The sequence below is a fragment of the Lipotes vexillifer genome, unplaced genomic scaffold, assembly GCF_000442215.2.
Source record: "Lipotes vexillifer unplaced genomic scaffold, Lipotes_vexillifer_v1.1 scaffold977, whole genome shotgun sequence".
NCBI classification, from domain to species: Eukaryota; Metazoa; Chordata; class Mammalia; order Artiodactyla; family Lipotidae; genus Lipotes; species Lipotes vexillifer.
In genome coordinates, this window is record NW_006783088.1 from 2,528,502 (window position 1) to 2,553,734 (window position 25,233).

The 25,233-nt window shown below is 58.0% G+C and overlaps 2 protein-coding genes across 11 annotated transcripts in view; one reads left to right on the forward strand and one right to left on the reverse strand.

The window, feature by feature from the left end:
* Positions 1 to 1,160: 1,160 nt before the first annotated feature.
* Positions 1,161 to 18,713, forward strand: MYBPC3 (myosin binding protein C3). Its single transcript, XM_007455737.1, has 34 exons — positions 1,161 to 1,229; positions 2,375 to 2,641; positions 3,218 to 3,331; positions 3,410 to 3,502; positions 3,584 to 3,732; positions 4,688 to 4,805; positions 5,295 to 5,343; positions 5,558 to 5,587; positions 5,766 to 5,819; positions 7,081 to 7,101; positions 7,373 to 7,536; positions 8,447 to 8,579; positions 8,821 to 8,823; positions 8,944 to 9,068; positions 9,149 to 9,254; positions 9,349 to 9,515; positions 9,872 to 10,037; positions 10,829 to 10,935; positions 11,021 to 11,050; positions 11,935 to 12,074; positions 12,323 to 12,403; positions 13,111 to 13,270; positions 13,589 to 13,693; positions 13,783 to 13,971; positions 15,061 to 15,195; positions 15,394 to 15,561; positions 16,298 to 16,386; positions 16,518 to 16,713; positions 16,969 to 17,108; positions 17,307 to 17,466; positions 17,568 to 17,704; positions 17,998 to 18,184; positions 18,471 to 18,508; positions 18,660 to 18,713. The coding sequence occupies exons 1-33, from the start codon at positions 1,205 to 1,207 to the stop codon at positions 18,479 to 18,481; spliced, it is 3,819 nt and encodes a 1,272-aa protein (XP_007455799.1). The 5' UTR covers positions 1,161 to 1,204; the 3' UTR covers positions 18,482 to 18,508; positions 18,660 to 18,713.
* A 2,397-nt stretch (positions 18,714 to 21,110) lies between these two features.
* Positions 21,111 to 25,233, reverse strand: part of MADD (MAP kinase activating death domain) — a 34,642-nt gene continuing 30,519 nt past the window's right edge. For 8 of the 10 annotated variants that reach the window (XM_007455745.1, XM_007455744.1, XM_007455743.1 and 5 more), the window contains 3 exons: positions 23,421 to 23,490; positions 21,560 to 21,606; positions 21,111 to 21,215 (listed from right to left, as the gene is read on the reverse strand). In XM_007455745.1, coding sequence (XP_007455807.1) covers positions 21,111 to 21,215; positions 21,560 to 21,606; positions 23,421 to 23,490 — 222 coding nt within the window. Of the gene's footprint in view, positions 21,216 to 21,559; positions 21,607 to 23,420; positions 23,491 to 25,233 lie in introns of those variants that run through there. The other 2 variants (XM_007455747.1, XM_007455746.1) reach the window with 1 other exon arrangement.

Here is a 25,233-nt window from a genome sequence, read left to right on the forward strand (position 1 = left end):
CCATGGCAGTGTGAGGTGGGAAGTTTCATGTGTCCTGAAGGGGGTAACGTGCAGCTTGGTCAGGAGCAGGAATTAAGCCCCGGAGCTCCCGTTGGCCACAGAGCATCCTCACGACATCCATGCTGGCAGGACCCTGATGCGGGTGAACTCCTCCCACGTACCCTAGTGTCTGGTTGCTCTGGCTTCTGGCGCACAGCAGGGGAGAGCCAGAGAAAGATGAGCAGGGAAACCTGTAAGCTTCTTGCTTCCAACAGTAGCAAGAAGAGGTGGCCGACAGCCCGGGAGTGAGGGAACTTTTCTCAGCAACCTGCAGACCTCAGAGAATCCAGATTCTGGGGCCATCCGTGTTGGGGCAGACACCCACACACACCTCCTCGCCCCGAGGGCTCAGACTGGGGAAGCCCAAACATGACACCCCCTACGTGGATCTCTGAGCCCTGAGAGAGGGAAAGTGTGCCCAGTCCCCTTTTAAAGAAGGTCCAGGAACATGAGATGAGGTTTAAATATGGTTAAAATGGAAGAAAAGAATGGATTTCGGTGTTAAAAGGGATGGTAAGTTTTGCCCATGTGGACAATCCTTGTGTACAGAATTCCTCCCTCCGGACTGTGAGGGACAAATGACCTTCCCTGATATTGGGTCTTGCTTAGAGTAGGTCACATGTAATTAGCTTCTTTCTGTGTAGCAACTGATATTCCTGATGTGACCTGAGCGGGGGCAGGGGGAGGGTGTGTGGAGGCAGTCACAGGGGGCAGAAGGTCACAGAAGAACACTGACAGGGGAAGCCAGGACCCCGGGGCAGCCCAGCCCAGGGCGGTGCATGTAACCACCGCCAGGCAAGGATGTGTTTGGCCCATCAGCCTCAGGGGTATGGGTCCCACACGCTCCCACCGCACAATTTGCCAAGGACATACAGACAGAGCTTGGGGTACCCCTGAGGTTTATTGAGGGCTGGGGGGGCAGAAGCTGTCATATTGGGCTGGCAGGGGAGGGGACGGGGCCAGCCGGGAACAATGGGGTCCCATGTTCTCCTGGAGAGCCCTTGATCTCTGGAATTTGTCTATATTTAGCAGGTGGCTGGGCAGGGTGCAGATAAGGAGGGCCTGGGGAGGGGGTGGCCCCTTATATAGTAGGGGGACGGATCCCTGCTCAGATTCTCTTTCGGTGGCCCGTGCGTGCTCAGTTCCTGGTGTGACCTCTCCCAAGATGCCTGAGCCAGGGAAGAAACCAGGTAGCTCCAGGCCTGGGGTTGGGGCTGAGCGTGGGGCAGGGAGGGCTGGGGACATCTGCAATTGGGGGTGGGCCTAGGAGTGAGTTCCTGAGGGGGTTGATGAGGTCGAGGCCTCTGAGCCCCAGCACAGGGGCACCGTCCTCCTGGGTCCTTTTTTTGATTCTCAGTTTCTCCTTCTCATCCTTCTGATGAGAGTGAGAGTAAACCAGGGTCAGGGGCACAGAGTGGGAGAGAGCCAAGGCAGGAAGTGGGCCATCACCCCACTCTCAGGATGCAGAAGACCCCTTCCCTGCCTCCATGCCCATCTCCTGCAGCAAGGTTAGGCCTGGGCTTGCCTTTTGGGAAAAGGCTGCTGCAAGAAGGACCCCAGGATGACTCTAGACTTGAGCCAGGCTCCCTGAATGCTCTTGGACAAGTCCCTCCCCTTCTGGGTCTCAGTTTCCCCATCTATACAAAGAGGGGTTAGGTTGGTTCCTTCCAGCTCTGAGATTGTCTGCTTTATGAGCCTGCACCCCTGTGGCCCGCACACCAGTCATGACCCCCACAGTGGGGTATTGCAGCCCTTCTGCTCTGGGAGAATATGGTCAAGAGGCCCCTGATCCCCAGCCAAGGGCAGAGAAAGTCACAGCCCAGAGTCCCATTCCTGGCCTGTGCCCTTACCAAGGTTGTCCGTGTCAGGGATCATCCCCCCAGCCCCAGCTCCCTCCCAGGCCAGCCTTATCTCGGTTGCTGATTCTTAGCCTGAAACCCTTAGAGGACAAATTTAGCCACGTCCAAGTAGGCAGAGTACTGGTCCGTTGCCAAGCGCCCCAGCTGGTGGGGTGAAAGGGGGATGGGCTTCCACAGGCTGAGAGGGTGGGGTATCCAGGGACACACCTAGCAAAATTCTTGTATGGAGGTTGGACCACAGGCCTGGCTCTCCTACCTGCTGGCTATGTGATCTTGGGTAAGTCACTTAACCTCTCTGAGCCTCAGAGTCCTCATCTGAGAAATGGACATAATAACTGCACCTACCTCATAGAGCCGTTGGAGCATTAAATGAGGTGATGCATTAAAGTGCTTATCGTCGTATTTAATAAGAAGTGCTATAGGGGTGGTGTACATGGGCAAGCCAGGGGCCCCTGCAGATTCCATTTGCCCCTCAGTTTCCGCCTTCAGCAAGAAGCCACGGTCAGTGGAGGTGGCCACAGGCAGCTCTGCCGTGTTCGAGGCCGAGACAGAGTGGGCAGGAGTGAAGGTGCGCTGGCAGCGGGCAGGCAGTGACATCAGTGCCAGTGACAAATATGGCCTGGCAGCCGAGGGCAAGTGGCACACGCTGACAGTGAGGGATGTGGGCTCTGCCGACCAGGGGTCCTATGCAGTCATCGCTGGCTCCTCCAAGGTCAAGTTTGACCTCAAGGTCTTAGAAGCAGGTAAGACCTTGGGCAGCCTTCCCTGAAGTTGGAGCTACTGGGAGCAGGGGCAGCCCCACCACCTCTCCTTCAACCAGAGCGCAGAAGATGTTTTCTCACTTTCTTACCTTTGCTTCGGCTGTGCCCTCAGCCAGCAATGGCCTTTTCCCGTCTTTTGCAGCAAGACCTTTCTGAGTGTCCCCACGTGGCTCCCTGGCCTGTCTCGGCCGTTGCGGAGGTGGGGGAAGTTCAGAGATGAATAAGACATAAGCTGCCTTCCCACTGGACATGCCCACGCAGATGGGAACTCAGTGGGCTGTGTGTGCTGGCAGGGAAGCCCCATGAGCTTATGGGTGTGGAGGGAGCCCCAGCCCAGCCCGGGGGGCTGGACCAAGACCAGAGCCTGGGGAAGGACAGGAGGGATGTTTAGGCTGACCCCCTGGAATGTGGGCACAGACGCCAGTGAGGGCGAGGAGAAGGTGAGAGGCAGGCTGGATGAACCCTTGTACACACTGCAAAGGCGGGAAGGACCAGGGACAAGAAGAGGGGCTCTCTGGTTAGAAGCTGCTCCACGACCCCCCGTCTGATCCCCTCCAGGGAAGGCAGAGCCTGTGCCAGGCCCTGCTCCCGCCCCTGCTGAGGCTCCTGGAGCCCCTGGAAAAGCCCTGGCCTTGGCCACTGAAGTGGAAGGAGGTTCCCCGAGTCCTGAAGGTGAGAGGGGCGGGTCAGGGAGGCTGGGTCAGTGGATGGGGGTGTCCCAGGGCAGGTCTCAAAGGCCTCTGTCCACAGGGTCAAGCTCAGCAGCCCCCGATGGACCCAGTGTCCCTGATGATCCCATCGGCCTCTTTGTGATGAGGCCACAGGATGGCGAGGTGACCGCGGGTGAGTGCGGGGCTGCTGCACCCAGGGTGAGGTGGGGAGGGAGGCAGCAGGGCATCCCCAATTGTCACCCCTCTCCTGCAGGTGGCAGCATCACCTTCTCAGCCCGCGTGGCAGGGGCTAGCCTCCTGAAACCACCTGTAGTCAAGTGGTTCAAGGGCAAGTGGGTGGACCTGAGCAGCAAGGTGGGGCAACACCTGCAGCTGCACGACAGCTACGATCGGACCAGCAAGGTGGGACCTGTGGGGCACGGGGGGCACGGGGATGCATGGAAAGGGGACCTGGAGAGCCCCTGGAAGGCATGGGGGGCACAGAGAGGCAGGGGGCACCATGAGACTTGAGGCACAGAGGAGGTGCACAGAAGGTCATGGGGAGCCTGGGAAGCTGGTTGGGGGGCCAGGGCCACACAGGGAGCATGGGGAGGCTCAGAGGAGGGTTATGGGGAGGCACAGGGGACCTGTGGGACGTGGGGGGCTCGGAGGGCATGATAGTCTCAAGGGGGCATAAATAAGCCTTGGGGGGCACCAGTCAGTGAGGGTGTAAAGGCCCCAGATGGATGGGTGTCAGAGCTCAAGGGACCCTCAATGATCAACCATAACAATTCTTCACTATACAGACAAGGAAACCAAAGCTTGAGAGTTTATTGTTGCTGGTCCCAGGTCACTCAGAGCCAGGCCTAGAACCTGTGCTTTGACTCCCAGCCTTTGCTCCTCCCACTCTTCCACAGTCCCGGCCCAGGCAAGGGGGCTTCTGGCAGGGCAGGGTAGACATGTACAGTTGCGTGGGCTGTGCACTGAACAAAATTGCCTCTTTTTTTTTTGGCCGAACCACGTGGATTGCAGGATCTTAGTTCCCCAGCCAGGGATCAAACCTGGGCCCACTGCAGTGAAAGCATGGAGTCCTAACCACTGGACCACCAGGGGATTCCCCAAAGTGCCTCATCTTAAGTGAATGCCCTTTGCCTTGTAGCTGCCCTTGATTTATATTGTATCACCACCCTGTGCCAGCAGATGGCAGTCAATGTATCTTGAGAAGGGGCCCCTTTTTCTATTTATACAAAACTGTATGGATTAATTTAAGCCCTGAGGGGTGAGAAGGTCGGTGGCCCTTAACCACCCACAGTCTCCTTTAGGGGTGAAGGGCCTCATCTCCTCGCTTCCAGTCTCCCCTGACACCTCACCTCCACAGGTCTACCTGTTTGAGCTGCACATCACAGATGCGCAGGCCACCTTTGCTGGTGGCTACCGCTGTGAGGTGTCCACCAAGGACAAATTTGACAGCTGCAACTTCAACCTCACTGTCCACGGTAAGGGGCCCTCTGGTATCAGTTCTGGGTTTGGGCTCCCCATGGGTCCTGTCCCCATACCTGCCTCCACTTCCCAATACTAAGGAGGATGCTGAGCCCTGGCCATGCAACCACTGACCACATGCCCAATACTGAAAGAAACCCATCGAGGCTTCCAGGGTCGGGGTGGGGCTTGAGCCCAGATCTCATCTGGGGTCTTAGTCATCTTGGTGTCTGGGATCCTGGCACAGGTGAACAGGTGAAGGGTAAGTTGAGAGATGGGCAGGAGATGAACCACCTCAAAGGTACTGGGAACGATAAACTGCCCCACGTCCCTGGTACCTTGACCCTGGCTGGGAAAGGCTGAGAAGATGGGGTCCTGGTGCAGATGCCCACTGCCAAGGGGTCATGATGGGCAGGTCTGCAACACCAGGAGATCGCAGGGCAGGGCTTCTGGGATGGTCCCCTCTGAAGCCTCCTCCCCTGACTCATCCCCGTCTTTGAACCCAGAGGCCATCGGCCCCGGAGACGTGGACCTCCGATCAGCTTTCCGCCGCACGTGAGTGGCCACCTCTCGCCAGGGCCTGGGGGAGGCCGGTGCTGGGGTCTGAGGCCCCTTGGGGTTCGGGCCAGGGGTAATGTGGGGGGACCAGGACAGGGGGTGATACGGGGGTCAGGGCTTGGGGTGATGTGGAGGGCCAGGATGAAGAGGATGGGGATGGAAGAGAGTAAGCTCCCCTGGGCAGGTGAGAAACTGAGTCTAACCCCCACAGGAGCCTGGCTGGAGGAGGTCGGCGAATCAGGTACCCCTTCCTACCCACCTGTACATAGACCCCGGGGGGTCTGAGGTAGTCAGGGAGCAGCCATTCAGCCAGTGTCCCTTCCTCTCACGTCTGTCTGTCCCCCCACCACGACCCCACCCCCTGCTCCCAAACCCCTTCTATGGCTCAACTGTGGCCTTATGGGGGTTCCTCTCCATAGTGACGGCCATGAGGATGCTGGGACTCTGGACTTCAGCTCGCTGCTGAGGAAGAGGTGAGCCCCTGGGTAGCAGCTCTCAGAGCAGGTGACGTGGCCCAGTTTCAAATTCTGGCACCGTGGTTTTCCAGCCGTATGGCCCTGAGCAGGTCACCACACCTCTCTGATCTGGTTTCCTTGCCTGTCAAATGGGACAATCCAGGTGTTGCGAAGAGTCAGAGGGCTCAGCAGAAGTTACATCCTGTGAACTAACATCCTCACACCGTTCCCATGACCATCCTACACTTGAGTCTGCGATAGCTCATCTCAATAGGCTCTGGGGACCCAGAAGCTGGGAGAAGGCTCCAAAGCCTCAGGAATTGCCCACCTAGCCCAGTGCAACTGAGTTGTGTCCTCAGTGTCCTGTCCCTCCCTCTCCTGGACCCTGCAGTATGGCCGATGCTGCTGCAGCCCAGAAAATGAGCATTGGGGTCAAGTGCTTTGGGGCAGCAGGGCACTGGCAGGACCCTGTAGCCATCCCCACCAGGGCGGATGACAGATGACAGGGCTGGGGATCAGACTGACCTGGGTGAGGATCCCTACTGACTGGGGAGAGTCTCTGAGCCTTGGGTTCTCCTGATACCCACCTGCCAGAGCTCAGGAGGAATAAACAAGGCCACATGTGCCCTGTAAACGGAGAGGTGTGAGTGCAGGGAAGAGGGTGGAGGTGAGGACCCACGGGCTGCGGTCCATGGAGGGATGACCCATTCCTTCGTTACCAAGTCCAAGCTCAGACTGCTTGCCACACGACAGGCCAATAAATCGAGAGACAAGGTGTTGGGGCAAGGAATAGCGATTTTATTGGGAAGGCCAGCAAACCGAGAAGATGGTGGACTAGTGTCCCAAAGAGCCATCTTCCCCAAGTTAGGATTCAGGCTTCTTTTCTACTAAAAGGGGAGGGAGTGTGGCTGGTTATTGCAGACTTCTTGGTGGAATCCTTTGTTCTTGCAGCCGGCCATGTAGGTCTGGTCACAATGTTCCTGTAAACCTCCAACAAGACAAATGTTATTTTCTGTTCTGTAATTTTTGATCTCTATACAAATGAAAAGTGCTATATACCTTTAAATGTCAAGCCTGGGAGGCAAAGCCTTGAGAATGGGCTATCATGTATAGTTTGGGCCACAGGCAACATTCTTTTACAAAGGTGCAGCCAGCATGACCAAGAACAGGCAACACAGTACAAGGGTTAGAGCTAAAGGAATAAATCCAATACGGAGTCAGGTTTGTTCTTCTCTGTTACACCTCTAATGTGTCCACTGCTTTTCTTCCCTACCTGGAGCAGCAGCTTCCGGACCCCGCGGTGAGTGCCCCATGAAGCTCTGCACCTGTCACCCCTACTTCAGCCAGGAGCACCTCCCAGTCCCAGCCCCCCGCCAATACTGAAGCCTTAAGCCCCCTTGAGCCCCAGCACTGGCCCAGTACCCACTCCAGCTCGAGCTGTCCCACCAGAAGGGAAGAGGCAGAGGGGCAGAGGGGCAGCTTCCGCTTGGGACGAGAGGAGAGGGGGCTGCAGTTTTGTCTTGGCCATGGGGCCTGCCCTGAAGCCTCGCCACGTGGACCGTGTGCCACAGGGACTCGAGGCTGGAGGTCCCCGCGGAGGAGGATGTGTGGGAGATCCTGCGGCAGGCACCCCCGTCCGAGTATGAGCGCATCGCCTTCCAGCACGGCATCACCGACCTGCGAGGCATGCTCAAGAGGCTCAAGGGCATGAAGCGGGAGGAGAAGAAGAGCACAGGTGAGACGCCGCTGCCAGGCAGAGGGCAGGGCGAGCTGAGCGCCTGCGCAGACGCGCGCGCGTGCACGCACGCGCATACGTGCACGCACGCGCACGTGCCCATGGGAAAAGAGCTGCGTCCAGCTTGGCCCAGAGACGCTCAGGAAAGGAGAGTCCAGGTACATCCACCCTCGTGTGGGGAAAAAAGCGGGAGTGCCCGGGCAGGCACCTTGCCGCACAGAAAAAGAAAAGGGCCAAGTTAGCCCAGAGACGCCCCAGGAAGAGGACGGAGCCCAGGCCAGCCCTCCTCCCCCAGCCAAAGCCAGGCGGCCTCTTCCTCGCCTACCCGGCTTGGGAAAAAAAAAAGCCTGCTTAATTCTCCCAACACCCAAAAGAGGGGAAGAAGCCAGTTTAGCCCAGAGACCCCCGACCCGCGAAGACAAGAGCCTGGCTAATCTTCCTCACAGGCAAACAGAACAGGTGGGTGCAGGTTAGCGCCCCTCGCCCCCAGGCGGGTCGGAAGAGAGGGCTCAGGCCAGCCCTTTCCCATCAAGGGGTGGACAAGGAGCCCTGGAAACTGAGCTGGGACAACAGAGGCGCCTGGAAGGAGGGCAGAAAACCGGGGGTTGTTGGTAAAACGGTGGAGAGGAGGAGGAGGCCCGTTTGTCCCATCACCCATTCTCCTGCCAAGCTTCTGTCCTTTTGGAAAGCCCCGGACCCTATCCCTGAGCTGAGCAGGTGAAGAGGCCCCCAAGGAAGACAGGAAGACAAAGACAGAGAGACAAGGAGGTGACAGACTGGGGTAAAGAGACAGAGTCACAGCGGAGGCACAGAGAGAGACGTGGGGAGGCAGGAGGGGGAGAGGGGCAGGACCTCGCCCTCCTCGCTGGGCGGCCCCAGGAGCAGGGGGCTGAGGGGTGGCAGCGCTCAGCCTTTCAGAAGAAGCTGCAGCCGGCCTACCAGGTGAGCAAGGGCCACAAGATCCGGCTGACCGTGGAGCTGGCCGACCCTGACGCCGAGGTCAAGTGGCTTAAGAACGGACAGGAGATCCAGATGAGCGGCAGGTGCGGGTGGGAGTGGGACCCGGGAACGCTGCAGGGTGAGGATGGGCCCTGGGGGGGCTGCTCCCCGGCCGTGCTCTCCCTGCCTCTCCCTCCACCCATGCTCTCCGGCCAGCTCTGGATCCCTGTCTCTCTGGGTCTAACTCCCCATCTTTCTGTTTCTTCCCGGCTCTGTTCCCTGCTCATTTTCTCTCGGTCTCGCTCCTCCCATCGGGACGCTCCAATGGTCCCTTCGGCTCCACAGCAAGTAAGGCTCCTGGAAGGCTTGGGGTGTGGGCACGGGGGTCCCGACGGCAGTTTGAGGGGGCGCCCCAGAGCCCAGGAGGTGCATCCATGGCTCTCCTGCCCACACCCCGGCCCCACCCAGGTACATCTTCGAGTCCGTCGGTGCCAAGCGCACGCTGACCATCAGCCAGTGCTCGCTGGCGGACGACGCGGCTTACCAGTGCGTGGTGGGCAGCGAGAAGTGCAGCACCGAGCTCTTTGTCAAAGGTGGGCCTGGCGTCCTGAGACCCTGAGAGGAGAGGGGGGCCACAGAGCGGCCCATCCATCATGCTCTCTCTGCTTGGCAGAGCCCCCTGTGCTGATCACATGTCCCCTGGAGGACCAGCTGGTGACGGTGGGACAGCGAGTGGAGTTTGAGTGCGAAGTGTCTGAGGAGGGGGCCCAGGTCAGATGGTGAGTGCCAGAGGCAGGGGGCTTGGGGCGGGGCCAGGGACCTGGGGACATCCCCAGAGGAGGCCCTGGCACCTACTGCCCACCCCCTGGCCAGGCTGAAGGACGGGGTGGAACTGACCCGGGAGGAGACCTTCAAATACCGATTCAAGAAGGATGGCCAGAGACACCACCTGATCATCAACGAGGCAACGCTGGAGGATGCTGGGCACTACGCACTGCGCACGAGTGGGGGCCAGGCTCTGGCTGAACTCATCGTTCAGGGTGAGGCCCTGGGAGGCCCCCTCAGCACTAGCCCCCCCAGCCATATAGGAGAATTGGGCAAACCCCGGATCGAGGCCTGCATGGCCTTGGACAAGTAACCTTGATACCTCAGGCCTCACCTTTCTCATCCATAAAATGGGGATGCTGAGGTGACCACCTGGAGGGTGTCTGGAGGTTCAGATGGGCCTGGTTAGTGTCACCCACCCCGGCACACATGAGATTCCTTTTGTACACGGCACCGTCACAGGCACACATGCATTGCGCTCATGTGTTTTCACAAGCCCGAGGGATCTCCGCAGGGATTCATGCCCACACACACCCTCCCCAGCTCACTGGCTCTGCCCTATGTCCCCCAGAGAAAAAGCTGGAGGTGTACCAGAGCATCGCGGACTTGACGGTAGGCTCAAAGGACCAGGCCGTGTTCAAGTGTGAGGTGTCGGATGAGAACGTGCGGGGCGTGTGGCTGAAGAACGGGAAGGAGCTGGTGCCTGACAGCCGCATAAAGGTGTCCCACATTGGGCGGTGAGTGTGCAGGGTGTGCCAGAGACAGACGCACAGAGAGACAGAGAGAAACAGACTGACAGAGAGAGACAGAGGGAGAGACAGAGAGAGAGAGACTGAGATAGAGACAGAGAGAAGAAAATGGTGACAAAGACAGACAGATGGATGGAGATAAACAGAAAGAGACAGACACTTAAAGATAGGACCGAGACTGAACTAGAGACAAAGAAAGTCAGACTGAGATTGAGAGACAGAGGGAGAAGCAGATGAACAGAGAGACAGATACACAGAATCAGGACAGAGACAAATAGAAAGAAAGATACAGAGAGAGAGAGACAGAAGTATGGAGAGGCAGACGCATACAGAGAAGAAGAGTCCATTAGAGACAGAGAAGGAGGGAGACAGAGACAAAGACGAAGCAGTGAGAGATACAGACAGGCTGGGAGCCCCCGCCACCCGCCAACTCGTGACCAGGGTAGAGTAGGAGGCCTCGGAGGACGGCTCTGGCCAGGGGCCCTCACTCTCTCCCTCTCCCTTACTCATGCCCCGAGCATCTGGGCCCAAGTTCACAGAGACTAATGAGACCAGCCCCTGCCCAGTCTCCAGTGGCCCAGCCGAAGGGACACATCTACACTGCTTACCTCTGAAAGCATGCAAGGGAGCTGAAAAATTCAAACACAGAGGAAAAGAGCACTTTAGAACACCACTGAACTAGGGTGGGGTGAGGGCCCCCTGGATCCCTGGCTGGGGTGTCCGGTGAGGCCAGGGGTACATGGCCCAGCAGGGCCCCTGGAGCCATCACCACCCTGCAGGGTCCACAGACTGACCATAGACGACGTCACGCCCGCAGACGAGGCGGACTACAGCTTTGTGCCAGAAGGCTTCGCCTGTAACCTGTCTGCCAAGCTCCACTTCATGGGTGAGCGGGTGCTGGGGGGCATGGGGGCCCCTGCCGCTGGGCCCTGCCTTCACCCTGGTGCCACTTGCTCTTGCATTTCTTGCAGAGGTCAAGATTGACTTCGTGCCTAGGCAGGGTGAGTCTTGGGCCCCTGTGTGCTGCCTCCCACGCCCTGCCCGTGTCTCCCTTCCACTCACAAGCAGAGGGAAGAAAGGAACCGGGAGTGGGGACCCTGAGGCCCAGCCCCAGCTCTGCCACTCACAACCACGGGCCACCTGCAGTCCCTCTGAGCCTCAGTTTCCTCACCTCTAAAACGGGGATCCTGAAGTGGCTCCCCTATGGGATGGTAGGAACAATGATCTGACATGGTGTGTGTGAGCTTTCAAATGACATCACAGAGGTGAGATTTTATTATGAAATCTTTTCTGCTTTTAGAAGTACCTTTCCTGCTTTTAGGTTAAACTGTGTAGGATCCCAATTTCAGGAGAATAGTCCAGGCTGAGGCATGCTGTAGGTCAGGGCTTTCTAAACAGGGTTCACTTAATATGATACTCCATTTTACAAGGGTTCCATGGTGAAATAAGTTTGGGAACCTCTTGTTGATTCAGAAGGTGCATTAGCATGTCAAATGCTCTAAAAAATCCTGCTTAACTTTGTTTAACCTAGAGTTTCCTAATTGTTTGTCCATGGAAATTTTTTTTTTCTAGGAAGACATTCCCAAACACAAGTTGAGAAATGCTACGCTAGGTGACCTGATGTTATGAACCTCCCTGGAAACTTCCTGGGGAGATGGAAATGTTTTAGATCTTGACTGGGTGGTGGTTACACAGGGTGTATACATTTGTCAAAACTCATCAAGCTGTATGTTCAAGTCTTGGCATTTTAGTGTGTGCAAACTATACCTCAGTAGAATAAATTAAAAACAAAACAGCCAGGGGCATGTGCTCCTTCTAGCTTTCCCCTCTTTCATAGGCCTTAGGCCCCTTCCTCTTTCGCTGACCTGTGCCATCTCCCTGCCAGAACCTCCCAAGATCCACCTGGACTGCCCAGGTCGCGTGCCAGATACCATTGTGGTGGTGGCTGGGAACAAGCTACGCCTGGATGTTCCTATCTCCGGGGACCCTGCTCCTACTGTGATTTGGCAGAAGACCATCACAAAGGTACTGTGGCTCCCTCCCCCACTTCCCCACCTGTAAAATGGGTGCATGGGACTAGTGTATGCTGGGACCTGCTCCCCACCCCACATGTACACGCCCTGGCCGCTGACTAGGAGCACAGAGCCTCAGCAGGCTGAGAGGTCGGGGAGGTGGGCAAAGGAGAGACACGGGTAGGGGTTGCTTGGCAGGGGTTCCCTCCAGGCTGAGCCGGACCCTCTCCCCTCACTCCTTCCTTCCTGCTCTGTTCCCAGAGGAATAAGGTCCCAGCAGGGCCAGCCCTCGATGCATCAGGGGATTCAGGTGCCAGTGATGAGTGGGTATTTGACAAGAAGGTGAGTGAGGCTGAAGGCGGCTCATTTGCCCTTAGTCATTTTCTGCCCATGTGGTATCCACCCTCAGGTGAGGTCTCTGTGAAGGTGCCACATCTGGCAGGAGTTGTGCTCCTGCCCCTGGTAGGGTCTCCACGGGGCCCTCATGCCCCAGACAGACACACGTTCACACCTTCAACATTGCCAGGAAGTCCTCCTGACTGGGGGCGCTCCCTGGCTCTTGTCTTCCTGAGCTGACCTTGACTTTGTGCTTCTCCCCAGCAAGGGAGTGGGGTCCCTGGCACTTTTCAAAAGGAGTAGCTGCAGGGGCACCAATCAGGTCAGCTTCTCGTCCTCCACTCACTGCTGGTTCCTCTACCCAGCTGAGGTCTTTCAGGATCCTCACAATAGCTCTGTGAGGTCATGTTATTCCCATTCAGCAGATAGGAAAACTGAGGCATGGAGCGGACAGGCGATTGTCTAAAGTTCCATGACAGAGCTAGAGCTAGAACCTGTGATCCTTGCCCTGGTGTCGTGCCCATGGCAGGTGGTAAGGAAAGGGTCTTGGATTAGATGCTCACATGCGTGCAGTTTCCATGCAGGCTGTGTCTCCCCAGCAGACCCAGCGCTGAGCTCCGTTCCCATCTCAGGGTTGTCAGCTGTTGCAGAGGCTGCAGAAGCCCCTGGGCTCTGACTTGGGTCCTTCCCCCCAACTCCTACTCCCCCGCCAGCTGCTGTGTGAGACCGAGGGCCGGGTCCGAGTGGAGACCACCAAGGACCGCAGCATCTTCACCGTTGAGGGAGCAGAGAAGGAAGACGAGGGCGTCTATGTTGTCACGGTGCAGAACCCTGTGGGCGAGGACCAGGTCAACCTCACAGTCAAGGTCATCGGTGAGGCCAGGGTCCAGGTGGGGAAGCCACAGGAGCAACCTGGGAGGACCCATCCATGCACTCATTTAGTCTCTATAAACAAACACTGTGGGCCACATTCTTAGATCCGTAGAGAGGGCTGGGGCTGGGACCGGTGAATATGGGCAGTGCGGAGCCGTAACAGGCTGTTTGCAGGCTGGTGATGTGATCAGAACTGCATTCTGGAAAGATGGTTTTAGGCTCTGGGGGCAGTGGGGGAAGCCTTTTGGTTGGGGTGCTGTGGGGATGGGCAACGTTGGCCTCGGCCGGGCAGGGCTGATGTGGGTCCCCTCTCCCCAGATGTGCCAGATGCTCCGGCGGCCCCCAGTATCAGCAACGTGGGCGAGGACTCCTGCACGGTGCGGTGGGAGCCCCCTGCCTGTGATGGCGGGCAGCCAGTCCTAGGTGAGCCGAAGGCACAGGGGACATAGCCGAGGGCAGGGGGTGCGGGGGTGCCTGCGCTCTAGACCAGAGCTCCCACCTCCCCTCGCCAGGCTACATCCTGGAGCGCAAGAAGAAGAAGAGCTACCGGTGGATGCGGCTGAACTTCGACCTGCTGCGGGAGCTGAGTCACGAAGCGCGGTGCATGATCGAGGGCGTGGTCTACGAGATGCGGGTCTACGCCGTCAACGCAGTGGGCATGTCCAGGCCTAGCCCCGCCTCCCAGCCGTTCATGCCTGTTGGTGAGCCTGCCCTGCCTGCCCCGCCCTACGCCCTCCTGTTCAGGGGCCCCAGTAATAGCAGCTACTCCGTGGGTGACGCTTACACCCGTGGTCTCCTTTAATCACCTTCATTTCACAGGTGAAGAAAGTGAGGCTCTGAGAAGTTAGATGACTTTCTCGAGGTCACCAGCTGGCAGGGGGTGGAGCTGAGAGACCTCTCCAGCCTCACTTTCCACATCTATAAAATGGGGATAATGACAATATCTACTTCATAGAATTGTTAGGATGAAATGAGGTCATGCGGGTGGAGCATCTGGCATACAGCAGCTCAGTAAATCATTGTTCCCTCTTCCCCACTCCCTTCAGCCAGCATTTGTTAACCAGGGAAGAGGGTGAGGGCAGTTGGGTCCCTCGGAAAGGGCCCTGGACCAGGAATCAGAGATGGGGTTTGCAGAGCCAGCTCTTTCATCCCCAGGAGGGATATCTGGAGTCATCGTCTTCCCCTGTGCCTCAGTTTCCACATCTGTATAATGGAGGTTGAGAAGGTAGAACAGACACCGAGGGTCTGGCACTCTCGAGGACACCTGTCCCTGTCGGGACATGTGAGTCTCGGGGGGAGGAGGGTGGCTGTCTGTGGTGGGGCAGACACAGGGAGGGGGGCACAGTGTGGTGAGATGGCAGGAAGAGGGTGCCTGTGGGGAGAAGGGGCCAGGCCTCTCTTTAGGAAGTGACTTCCGGTTTTCTCAGCTCTTAGTCAACTCAGTTACTCATACAGGGTCAGGAAATTTCCATGTTTTAGGCCAGGTTTTTCTTAAATTACATTAAAGAATTTCCTACACCATCTGACAAAAGTGGCTCTTTCTAAGCATGTTGGTGTGTTGTTTTTGGGTGTCCTTTCCTGTTTAGATCTCTTCTGTAATCGCTGATGCTGCTTGGGTGTGTGTTTGTTTGTAAGCCTGTCTAGAGACATGTCTTTTAATGGAGCTGAAATATTTCTCAAAGTGCTTGAAAGCCAGTCGAAGGGGGAGGATTTCCCTGGATTGTGGTCCTTCAGCTGCCCTGGCTGGTGCAGCCTCGCTCAGATCCCTCTCTGGCCTCCCCTCTGCCCAGGCCCCCCCAGTGAGCCCAGCCACCTGGCGGTGGAGGATGTCTCTGACACCACCGTCTCCCTCAAGTGGAGGCCCCCAGAGCGCATGGGAGCTGGAGGCCTCGACGGCTACAGCGTGGAGTACTGCCGGGATGGCTGTGAGTGCTGTAGCCCAGCCCTGGGCCCTCCGCCTCCCAGCACCCTTCTCTGAACTGCCCTCCAGGCCAGGCCAGGTCCCTGTCACCCTGCAGGGCCCCTGTCTGCAGTGGAGGCCCCAGTCGGCCACCAGGGATGTGGGCGGCAGGATGTGGACACTGCCCATGGCCTTGCCTCTTCATCCCCACCCCCGCCCCCAGGCTCAGAGTGGGTGGCTGCCCTTCAGGGGCTGACCGAGCACACTTCGTTGCTGGTGAAGGACCTGCCCACGGGGGCTCGGCTGCTCTTCCGCGTGCGGGCTCACAATGTGGCGGGGCCTGGAGCCCCTGGCACCACCACGGAGCCTGTGACGGTGCAGGAGATACTGCGTGAGTGCCCCTTGTCCAGGGATGAGACCTGCCACTGGCACCCTGGCCCTTGGGGTCCAGTGGAGGTGGGGGCAGTCAGGGAGACCCTACTTGGAGGGGATAAATGCTGGGCAGGGACAGGAGGGGGTCGGTGCCTATACCCGTGCCACAGGCCAGATGTGCAGAGAGGGCCTCCCTCTTGGTTTTCCATGTCAACCCCCAGTTCTGGACCAGGGAGAATGTAAGTCCTTGTACCATCACCTTCGAGCTCTGTTTTGTGGGTCTCTGAGCTCCAACAGGTAGGTATTGTCCGTGTGTTAAGGACTGAGCAGTGAGGTCACTTGTTGTCAGGTTGGCCCATGAGGGATCCACTTTCCATTATTTTGCCAACAAAGAGTAAGTCCTTTAAGGATTGGTTCTCAGAGTGGAAGGAGGCAGCAAACTGGGATGGAAACAGCAGGGGGCATGGAGTCCAAAAGCCTAGGTTTGCATCCTGGCCTGTGACTGGCTAGCTGTGTGACCTCAGATAAGTTCCTCACTCTCTCTGATCCCTGCCTGTTGTAGCAGGGTGGAGAGGCTCGGGTGGAAGCAGGAGCTTTGGGGCTGGGGTTGGGGAGCTAAAGGAGAGGAGGGCCCGGCAGGCGGCATGTTTCCTAGTTGCGGCTCTCCAGGCCCTGCGTCCAGTGGAGGGCGCTGTGGCGCTCCTTGGGCCTGCGGCTGTGGGGGCCCCCGCCGAGCCCCTCACTCGTACCCACAGAGCGGCCACGGCTCCAGCTACCCAGACATCTTCGCCAGACCATCCAGAAGAAGGTTGGAGAGCCCGTGAACCTCCTCATTCCTTTCCAGGTAGGGCTGGCCCCCTTCCCTGCCCCGCCGTGCGTGTGTTGTCCACGCCCAGCAGACAGATGTCTCAGCGAGGCTGGGGCAGTGGCCGATAGGGAGAGCCAGGCTCGGGAGTGAGCTGTCCTCCTGCACAGGGCAAGCCCCGGCCTCAGGTGATCTGGACCAAAGAGGGACAGCCACTGGCAGGCAAGGAGGTGAGCATCCGCAACAGCCCCACGGACACCATCCTGTTCATCCGGGCCGCACACCTCGCCCACTCGGGCACCTACCAGGTGACTCTGCGCATCGAGAGCATGGAGGACAAGGCCGAGCTGGTCCTGCAGGTCGTTGGTACGTGGCGTTGGGGCTTCCCTCTGAGTCCGAGCATTTTCAGTCCCTGAGCTGGGCTGCCAGGGCCCAGGGCTCAACCTGGAGCTTCTCGTCTTCCAGGCCTGGGGCCCCTCCTCTGGGATGCCCAGAGCCCCTGCAGAAGATGGCAGGTCAGGTCCTGGCAGGGGCGAGGGGGCCCCTGGAGCCTGGCGTCCCCTACTCACACTCAGGCGATGTCAGGAGGTTTGGGCTTCCCACTGGGTCTGTCTCCTGCAGACAAGCCAAGTCCTCCCCAGGATATCCGGGTCACTGAGGCATGGGGTTTCAATGTGGCTCTGGAGTGGAAGCCACCCCAAGATGACGGCAACACAGAGCTCTGGGGCTACACGATTCAGAAAGCTGACAAGAAGAGCATGGTGAGCCCAGGGGCCTGGGACCCCCGCACGCACCCTCTCTGGGTCCAGGCAGACCTGGGCCCCAGCTGCCCCTCCCCGGTATCCTTAGACTGGTTCCCTCCACAGGGAAGGTGCTGACCCCAGGGGTACCCAAGAGAGGCCCCTGGCAGGAAGTAGGGCCTGCCCCAGAGAACCCCCTACCTTTCCTCCACACCCCAGGAGTGGTTCACCGTCTTGGAGCACTACCGCCGCACCCACTGTGTGGTGTCAGAGCTCATCGTTGGCAATGGCTACTACTTCCGGGTCTTCAGCCATAACATGGTGGGGCCCAGTGACCGAGCCGCCACCACCAAGGAGCCTGTCTTTATCCCTAGACCAGGTGCTGTACCTTCACTCCCACCCACCGCGGGCAGGGGCTGGGGCAGGGAGGCGAGCCTGGCTAGGTGTGGCCCTCTTGGTACCAAGATCTGTCACCAACAGGCATCACGTATGAGTCACCCAACTACAAGGCCCTGGACTTCTCTGAGGCCCCAAGCTTCACCCGCCCCCTGGTGAACCGTTCGGTCATTGCCGGCTACAACACTACCCTCTGCTGTGCTGTCCGGGGTAGCCCCGAGGTAGGGAGCTTTGGGCCCTGGTCCAGGCCGACCCAGGAGGCCTGGCTCGTAGGCCCCCGCCCCAAGCAGTCCTCCCCGCAGCCTGTCCCCCGTTTTCTCTCCACTTTTGGGTATCAGGGCCCTCCCTGAATAGGGCCTTGGCATTCCTCATTGGCTCCCTGTTCATACTCGGCCCTGGGCATAGTTTGGGACTCCAGTGGGATCCCCAGAGTAGAAACACAAGTGCCTAGTCTCCCTAGGTTCCTGCCAGGTCCTCTCTCAACCTGAGAGACCTCCCTCCTTCCCATCTACAGCCCAAAATTTCCTGGTTCAAGAATGGCCTGGACCTGGGCAAAGACGCCCGCTTCCGCATGTTCAGCAAGCAGGGAGTGTTGACCTTGGAGATTAGAAAGCCTTGCCCCTTCGACGGGGGTGTCTATGTCTGCAGGGCCACCAACTTGCAAGGCGAGGCACAGTGTGAGTGCCGCCTGGAAGTGCGAGGTGAGGAACCCCCTGGGCTAGGGCCTGGGGTGGTGGCAAAGGCCGGGTGCCAGCTGGGACCCTGGGCTTTCGCTTTGCTGTCCTGGCCCAAGCAGCCGCTGTGGCTGAAAGAGCAATGACCCTGTCGTGTCCAGATGGTGTTGGCTTCTGGACTTTGTTGCCAGAGCTGCTTGCCTGAGCCTTCCCGAAGGCTGGGGGTGTGGCGGTGGGGGGAGGGGGGTGGACGGACACATGTAGTGCTGGGAGGTTTAACACATGCATGGCATGGCCCCCTTCTCTCCTGCAGTGCCTCAGTGACCAGGCTGGCTCCCTGGGGATGGCCAGGTATGTACTCCACATCACCCTGATACCCAGGGCCCAAATCAAAGGCTGAGCCCCGGCCCTTGGTCCAGGGGAAGCCAGCAGGAAATGGGGGTGCAGGTGGCTCTTAGTAGGATTTCAGTCCAGCTCATTCACAAGGGAGCCTGTGTCACAGGTGCAACTGGAGCCAACCCATGTACCAGGAGCCTGGAGGGAAGTTGGACAAGCCACCTTCTGCTGTTGGATGTGTGTGCAAGTGTGTGTGTTGGAGCTGGGCTGGGGGAGCCCCAGGAGGGCAGCGTAATTGTGATGAGCAGGCACGGGGGGCACTCCGCACAGGCTAACCTGTCAGGGCTCCATCTGGAAGCTCCTCAGATCCTTGGGGCGAAAGGTGTGCGGGCTCAGGAAATGATGGCTGGAGACAGGCCTCTCTGGCCTGCCGTGTTTTCTCAGTGTATGAGGGCAATAAAAGATCAGTGCAATCACACAGAACTGCCTCTTCTTGTCCAAGATGCTTGTTTTCAGAAAGAGCACGGGAAAATTTACTTGGTCTTGAGAGCAAACGGAAGGCAGGTGTTCTTTCTCCTATAGATGAATTAAATGAGGACCAGAGTGGGATCCTAAGTTCATAAAACATTAATACTAGAAGGAACCTCAGTCTTCCCAACCTTCCAATGAGGAAACTGAGGAGCTGTGACAGAGCAAAGTGTATTATTAGCAAAAGAGCCAGAATCCCCAGGCTCTCCCATCCTTGTCCTGGTGACCCATGGTCACAGCAGCCTGGATGGGGGGGCAGTGCTAATAATATCAGTGTGGTTCTGTGCCCATAAGGGCTTGGAGTGAAAGTGTACCAGCTGCTTTGGGGTCCCGGTGGGCAAAAAGCCCACTGCCCATTCACACCCATATCGCACAGGAAGAGAGTGATCCTGTCTAGACAAGGCACTGGGAACCAGGAAGGTGTAGGGGCCAGGGCCCTACTCTGCTCTTCCTTCCCCCATGGGGAGCCAAAATCCCATCACCAGTTTGCTTTTGGGAGGAGGAAGCCAGCAGCGCTCAGAGGTGCCCTGATTGATAGAGTGAAAAGGGTCCTTCCCGCCCAGGGAGTGGTTTCTCCATGGCATAGAAAGAAGTTCCATGAAGGCTGGTCCAAGGTTGCTTCTCGGAGTTCTACCCAAACCCGAGACACTCCTGGCCAAGAGCCCAGAGCCCTGGGCTCCAGGCCCCGTGGGAGGCTCTGGCCGAGTCACAAAAGGTCTCTGGAGCACACCTGTAAAGGGCATGGGAGCTGAGAGCCCGGGCCTTGGTTTTTCCTTTACTACTAAATTAATCTCTACTTAGGTGTCAAGCCCTGTTTGGCTGCTCCCTCTAGCGACCAACTCATAGCACAGCAGCCCTCTGATGGGGCCCCTCTGAGAGCACAGGAAGCCGGTGAGCTCCGCTGGGCCAGAGGGGTGGGAAGTGGGGCCTTCAGCACGCCAGACTGGATGGGCACAATCTCACCTCTCACCTCCCTGATTCCTTCAGGCCAAAGGTGCGTTTTTCGAGTCCAGGGTCAGCCTTCCTCAGCCCAAGAGAAGGCGTCATTTAACGCATGGCAGCCAGGAGCCCAAGGGGAGTTAAGGACCTTTATTTCACATTCACACATCTGTACATTTTCTATAAATAATGTGGAGCTGAAATATTTACAGTCATCTCTTGCCCGCTCCCAGGCTCTCTCTCCCTCTGGCAGCCAGTGCTGCGATGCTACCCGCAGACACAGAGGTGGATACTGAACTTGGCCTCTCCCCACACCACCAGGTTCCTGGGCGTGGCAGCCTGTGGTCCCTGGGACTCTCCCAGCCCCAGTCATTTTGCTCTCCCCTGCCGAAGGCCAGGCAGACCACAAGGAAACTGCTGCTCAGCAAACAGCAGCCGGTCAGTGCAGCCCCACTGCAGTAGTGGAGACCGTGGTAGCAGCAGCCAGGCCTGTGCCCAGGGGCAGTCGCTGCCAGCTTGGGAACTGCCTGGAAGTTCCGGGGAGGAACTAAGGAAGCAGGGAGGTCGCCACTCGCTCTGCTGCCCCTTGACTCCCCCCTTCCTTTCCCCACCCACCCCTCGTCTGGGGGGACAAGCCTCAAGCTTCCCTCAACTCCCCACAGTGGGATTGCTCCAGGCACCTAGTGGTGTCGGATCACAGAGGACGGAGAGCCCAAGTCCTGCTCTGGAAGGTTATAATGTCAAGGATGAGAAACTACAACACAAATGTCTCAATGACATGTAATAGTGGGCTCGCACTTGCCTGTACTCCGAGTTCTTAGAAGCCACTGGCCCGACAGACAGACAGACAGACAGACAGACACACACACACACACACACACACACACACACGTACTTTTGAGCCCCGAGGGGACAGGAGGATGGTCTTTTGGGGGTGGAGAGGAAGAAGCTGGAAGAGACTGGCTCAGCCCTGTGAGACACACTAAGACACTGAGACACACAGAACTGGGACCCATCTAAGCCTCAGCGAGGGGGCTTGCAGAGAACACACACGCATCACCCACTTCGCAGTCACAGCAGCATCGTGCACTTGGGAACAGCGAGAGGCAAGGGACGGCCCCTGGGCTGGGGCAGCCTTAACCCCTCTCCATCAGCTAGAGACGGGCCGGGGTGGGGTTCTGAGATCTTCCTCACTGCTACGAACAGCAGCCACGTATGAGAAGAGACACAACACAGAGTAGCAGATCTCGTGGGCCTGGAGGAGAGAAAACCAGCCAGATCAGCGTCACGCAGATTCCTACGTCTTCACACGTGGAGATCTGCCAACTGGGAATCTCCTGCCCTAACTCTGGGCTCAGGTCTCCAGACTAAAGGGCCCCAAGCGAGGCCCCAGAGCTGGCCCGTGGGGCGGGATCAGCATGTGTGCCTCTCCCAGGCTGAAGACCTGCTTCAGCTCCAGCTGAATCTCTGGCATCTAGACTAAATTCTCTTCTCAACCATTCTTAATTGCCCCTCACCCTGTGCTCTCAGAAGCCCACCCCACTCCTGCTGGAACGCCCCCAGGGAGCCCTTCGCAGACTGGCCTGTCGGCACACTCACCATCGGTGTCTTGTACTTGTGGCTCACCACTTCTTTAATTTCAGGAACTAAAACCGGACGGGCAAGAGACAAAACAGAAAGTTCAAAACTAAGAGCAATAGCGCCACACTCCCCCAGGCGGCAGCGCCCGGCACCAGGGTCCCCTTCCCCTGTGGGCCTCACTCAGCCCCGGCCGGGTGAGAGGACACTGGCCCCGACTCCTCAGCCTGACATCTGAGGTCTGCAGTGGCTCCTGGCTCCATGGCCATGACTCTACCGACTTTGAGAGCCCCAGCACAGGAGCAGGCTAGTCTCTCACCAGCCTGGTCGCTGCTACCATCCAGGGCCCGAGGACCACAGCTGATATTCCCAGGTTTTGGCTGGGAGGAAAGCACTGCCTCTAGCCTGTGCCTCACCTTGCTGAGACACCCGAGAACTCACCCCTGTCACCAGCCCCATGCTCTGGTCAAGTTAAACACGTTCCCTGTACTCCCAGCCCCTGCACTGAGGGTCCTGAGGCTGGATGAAGAAATGGCATGATACTAAACCCACCAGACTTGGAAGTTTCCTTCCCTGATGGCAGGAGAGGCCCCGGCCTGCCTGTGTGAGGGAGAGCGTCAGAGGGCTCTGGAGCAGACACACCGAGCAGAAGAGACAGGTGAGTACAGCACCCGGGGAGGGAGGTGACAGGGAGCATCAGGCAAAATACACACGTGTCCACAGCCCGGAATGCAAGACTAAGAGTCAGCCCTGCCCCAGCCATGCAGGGGTTCTGCTTGGCCAGAGGAAGGAGTAAGGTCCCCCAGCCTCAGCCATCATCATGGCCCCTGGAGACTGGGAGCAGGGGGCGTGGCATCCCCTGGGGGCCAGAAAAGGTAGGATGAGAGTTGGCCACACCTTCTTCTGACCCTGGGAGGTAGAATTCAGGGGGCCCCAGGGTTAACAGGGAATAAACTCATCAAAGGTAGAGCAATGAGCCCAGGTCCTTCTCCTGAGTTGGAAGACTCCCCCAAACGTCTCTCTGGCAGAAGAGAGAAAGGAGCACACGGGCCAGCGCGAGGGTGGAGGAGGTTGGGAAGGAAGAGGGTGGGGAGAGAAGGGAAGAGACAAGTTGGTGATGCGAGCAGCTGGCTTGGGCGAGGGGAGCCTGCCCACCCACCGCAGGGCCCAAGGCAGGGGCCTGGGGAGAGGCAGCACGGCGAGGTCACTTTACCTGCTGGAGAACGAAGATTTTCATAGCAGCGATGAGGGGCACGGAAGAATGAAGCACAAACACAGCAGGAACTCAAAGCCCCAGGGGTGAGAACCCAGACACCACTCAGTCAGCGCTTGGCTGGGGGGGGAGCCTAGCTCCCGGCTTCCAGCTACCACTGCCCTCTGCCTCTGAGGCCACTAGGCTTGCCTGCCCCCTAGAGTGAGCCTGCCTGCACCGCCGCACGCCCTCCTGCAGCCCAGAGGCTCGATGGACCCTGGCGTGGCCCCAGGGTGGCTGGACAGAGCACTGGGCTGCTAGAGGGACCGAGGCAGGCAGACAGACATGAACACAGCAGAGCTGGGGAATGGCTCGTCTGCTCTGCCCCACCAGCTGGCCAAACAAGGGAAGGTGGCGCTGCTTCCAGGAGCCTCTTCAGTGCCAGCGCTCACCTCTAAGCCCGGCGTCTAAGCCACTGCTCTTCGGGCCGCTCTCAGGCAGCCACCGACCGACTAGCTTTCCCTTCGCCTCCCTTCTCTCAGATCAGGGCTCCCTCGTCCTCCCTATCACTCCTGCTTCTCCTGACCTCTCTGCAGAGGCTCTTCTCTGCCTCTAGTCCCTCCTCTGGAGCTCCGAGGTTTGAGTTACTGCCATGTGAGTCCAGACCTAAGAGCAAAATAGTGTAATTACCAAATTCCTCCAGGACAAAGACGCCTCGAACTGTATTGCACTTTTTAATGTGATTCAGCTCTATGAAAACCTGCAAGAGAGGGAGGGAGGGAGGGAGGGAGGGAGGGGGTAAGGCCCAGAGGCTCCCCCACTGCCCCGCAAAGCCCACTCTCCCAGCTACAGCCCCACCCACACAGAAAACCTATTTCCCACAGGGAGGATGGAAGAATACACACACACACACAACTCAAAAGCGCTAAGAAGCGAAGACGGCAGAAAGGGCATGTACCTTCCGCTCCTGGCCGGAGGAGAAAGCATGGGAGAGAAAGGAAGGTGTTAGTTTTAACCGTCAAAGCCAACGCAAAGGCCCCTCTGCTGGCCTGGGCTGCCTGCCCACACCCTCTGCCCAGGGCAGTGCTTGTAGGACACTGTGCCCCAGGGGCCCCCCCCTCAGCCCGTCAGCTCTCTACCCTTCCATGCATCCTCCTCCGGCGCAGAGGGCTGGCACGGGCGCAAAGCTCCCCTCAGAACTGTCCTTGGGAGGGAGGTGTTGGCATTCTTCCTTGAAACAGGATTCAGGCTCTCCCAAGAGTATGTGGTGATTGCTAGTACTAACAGCAACCACTTGTGAGCACCTACTGGGAGTTCTGCAGATCCTACTTGTTTGTCCTCACATCTATGTGGCACAGGATGTAGTATCACCCTCATTTTACAGATGAGGACACTGTGGATCAGGACGTTTATCTGCCCATGGATGACGGAGCTGGGCTCCAAATCCAAGTATGTCCTGACTCCAAAGACCATGCTTTTCCCATCTGTTACCCCACACTGCAGAACTCCACCGGGGGTCCGATGCTTCCTCAACTCCAGCTGACTGTTATGTGGTAGAAGACAGACCCCAAGGCCACTATCTCATCATCGCTCAGGGTTTGACTTTCTCTCGCTCTTCGGGATCTCTCTTCTGGGGCAAAGCCTTAAACTACAGACCAGCTTGTACATACTTTGTAACGGTTAGACGGTAGGTCAGTCCAAAGGGGGTGTACCAAGCGGGAAGAGGGCATCTGGGTGTCATTTAATGAGATCTCTTCTTCAGAAGGTGAGGCATCAGGGGAGGCCACAGCCCTAAAGTGCAGTCAGAAGCCTGGTCCCCGAGAAGTGCTGGCACCTTCACGGTCTAGAAAAGTACTTAAGTCAACCCCTCTTTGGGTGGACCCTAAGGTCTTACCAAGTATACCATTTAATATATCACTATGGCTAATAGTAAATGTACTACTGCAAGTATACTGCCAGGAAGCCTGGGCGGCTGTTTCCCGTCACACCAAGTTGCCCGGCTGGGTTCCGGAAAGGAAGAGAACTAAGGCGGCAAGTGGCAGGAGGGAGCCCCGAGCCCACGCGGCCACCGGCCCCGAGCGCCTGCTGCCCGGCCAGGGGCCGCGGCGCTTCGCGCATTCGGGTCTGGCTCAGGGCCTCAAGGAGACGAACCAGTACATCAGGGGAGGGGGAGGGAAGGCACTTGTGTGAAGACTCAGGACAGGGAGCGGACCTGGGATGACGCGCTGGCCTCAGAAAGGGATTAGCTTAAGGAATGTCCACTGAGAGAAAAAGGAACGCTGTGTTAGAACCAAGAGAAACAACAGTCAGCTCCTGTGGTGGAGTCACAATGAGGGCAAGATGGATCCTGAGGTGCTCCCCAGTCAAAAGAAGGGGAGTGGGGCCTGTGGAGCTGGGGACAGGGTGGGGACGTTCAGAGGAAGGAAAAGAATAGGAAGAAGAATCGGCAGGAAAAAAAAGGCAAATAAACACACACACTCCAGATGGGACAGACACAAGCGCC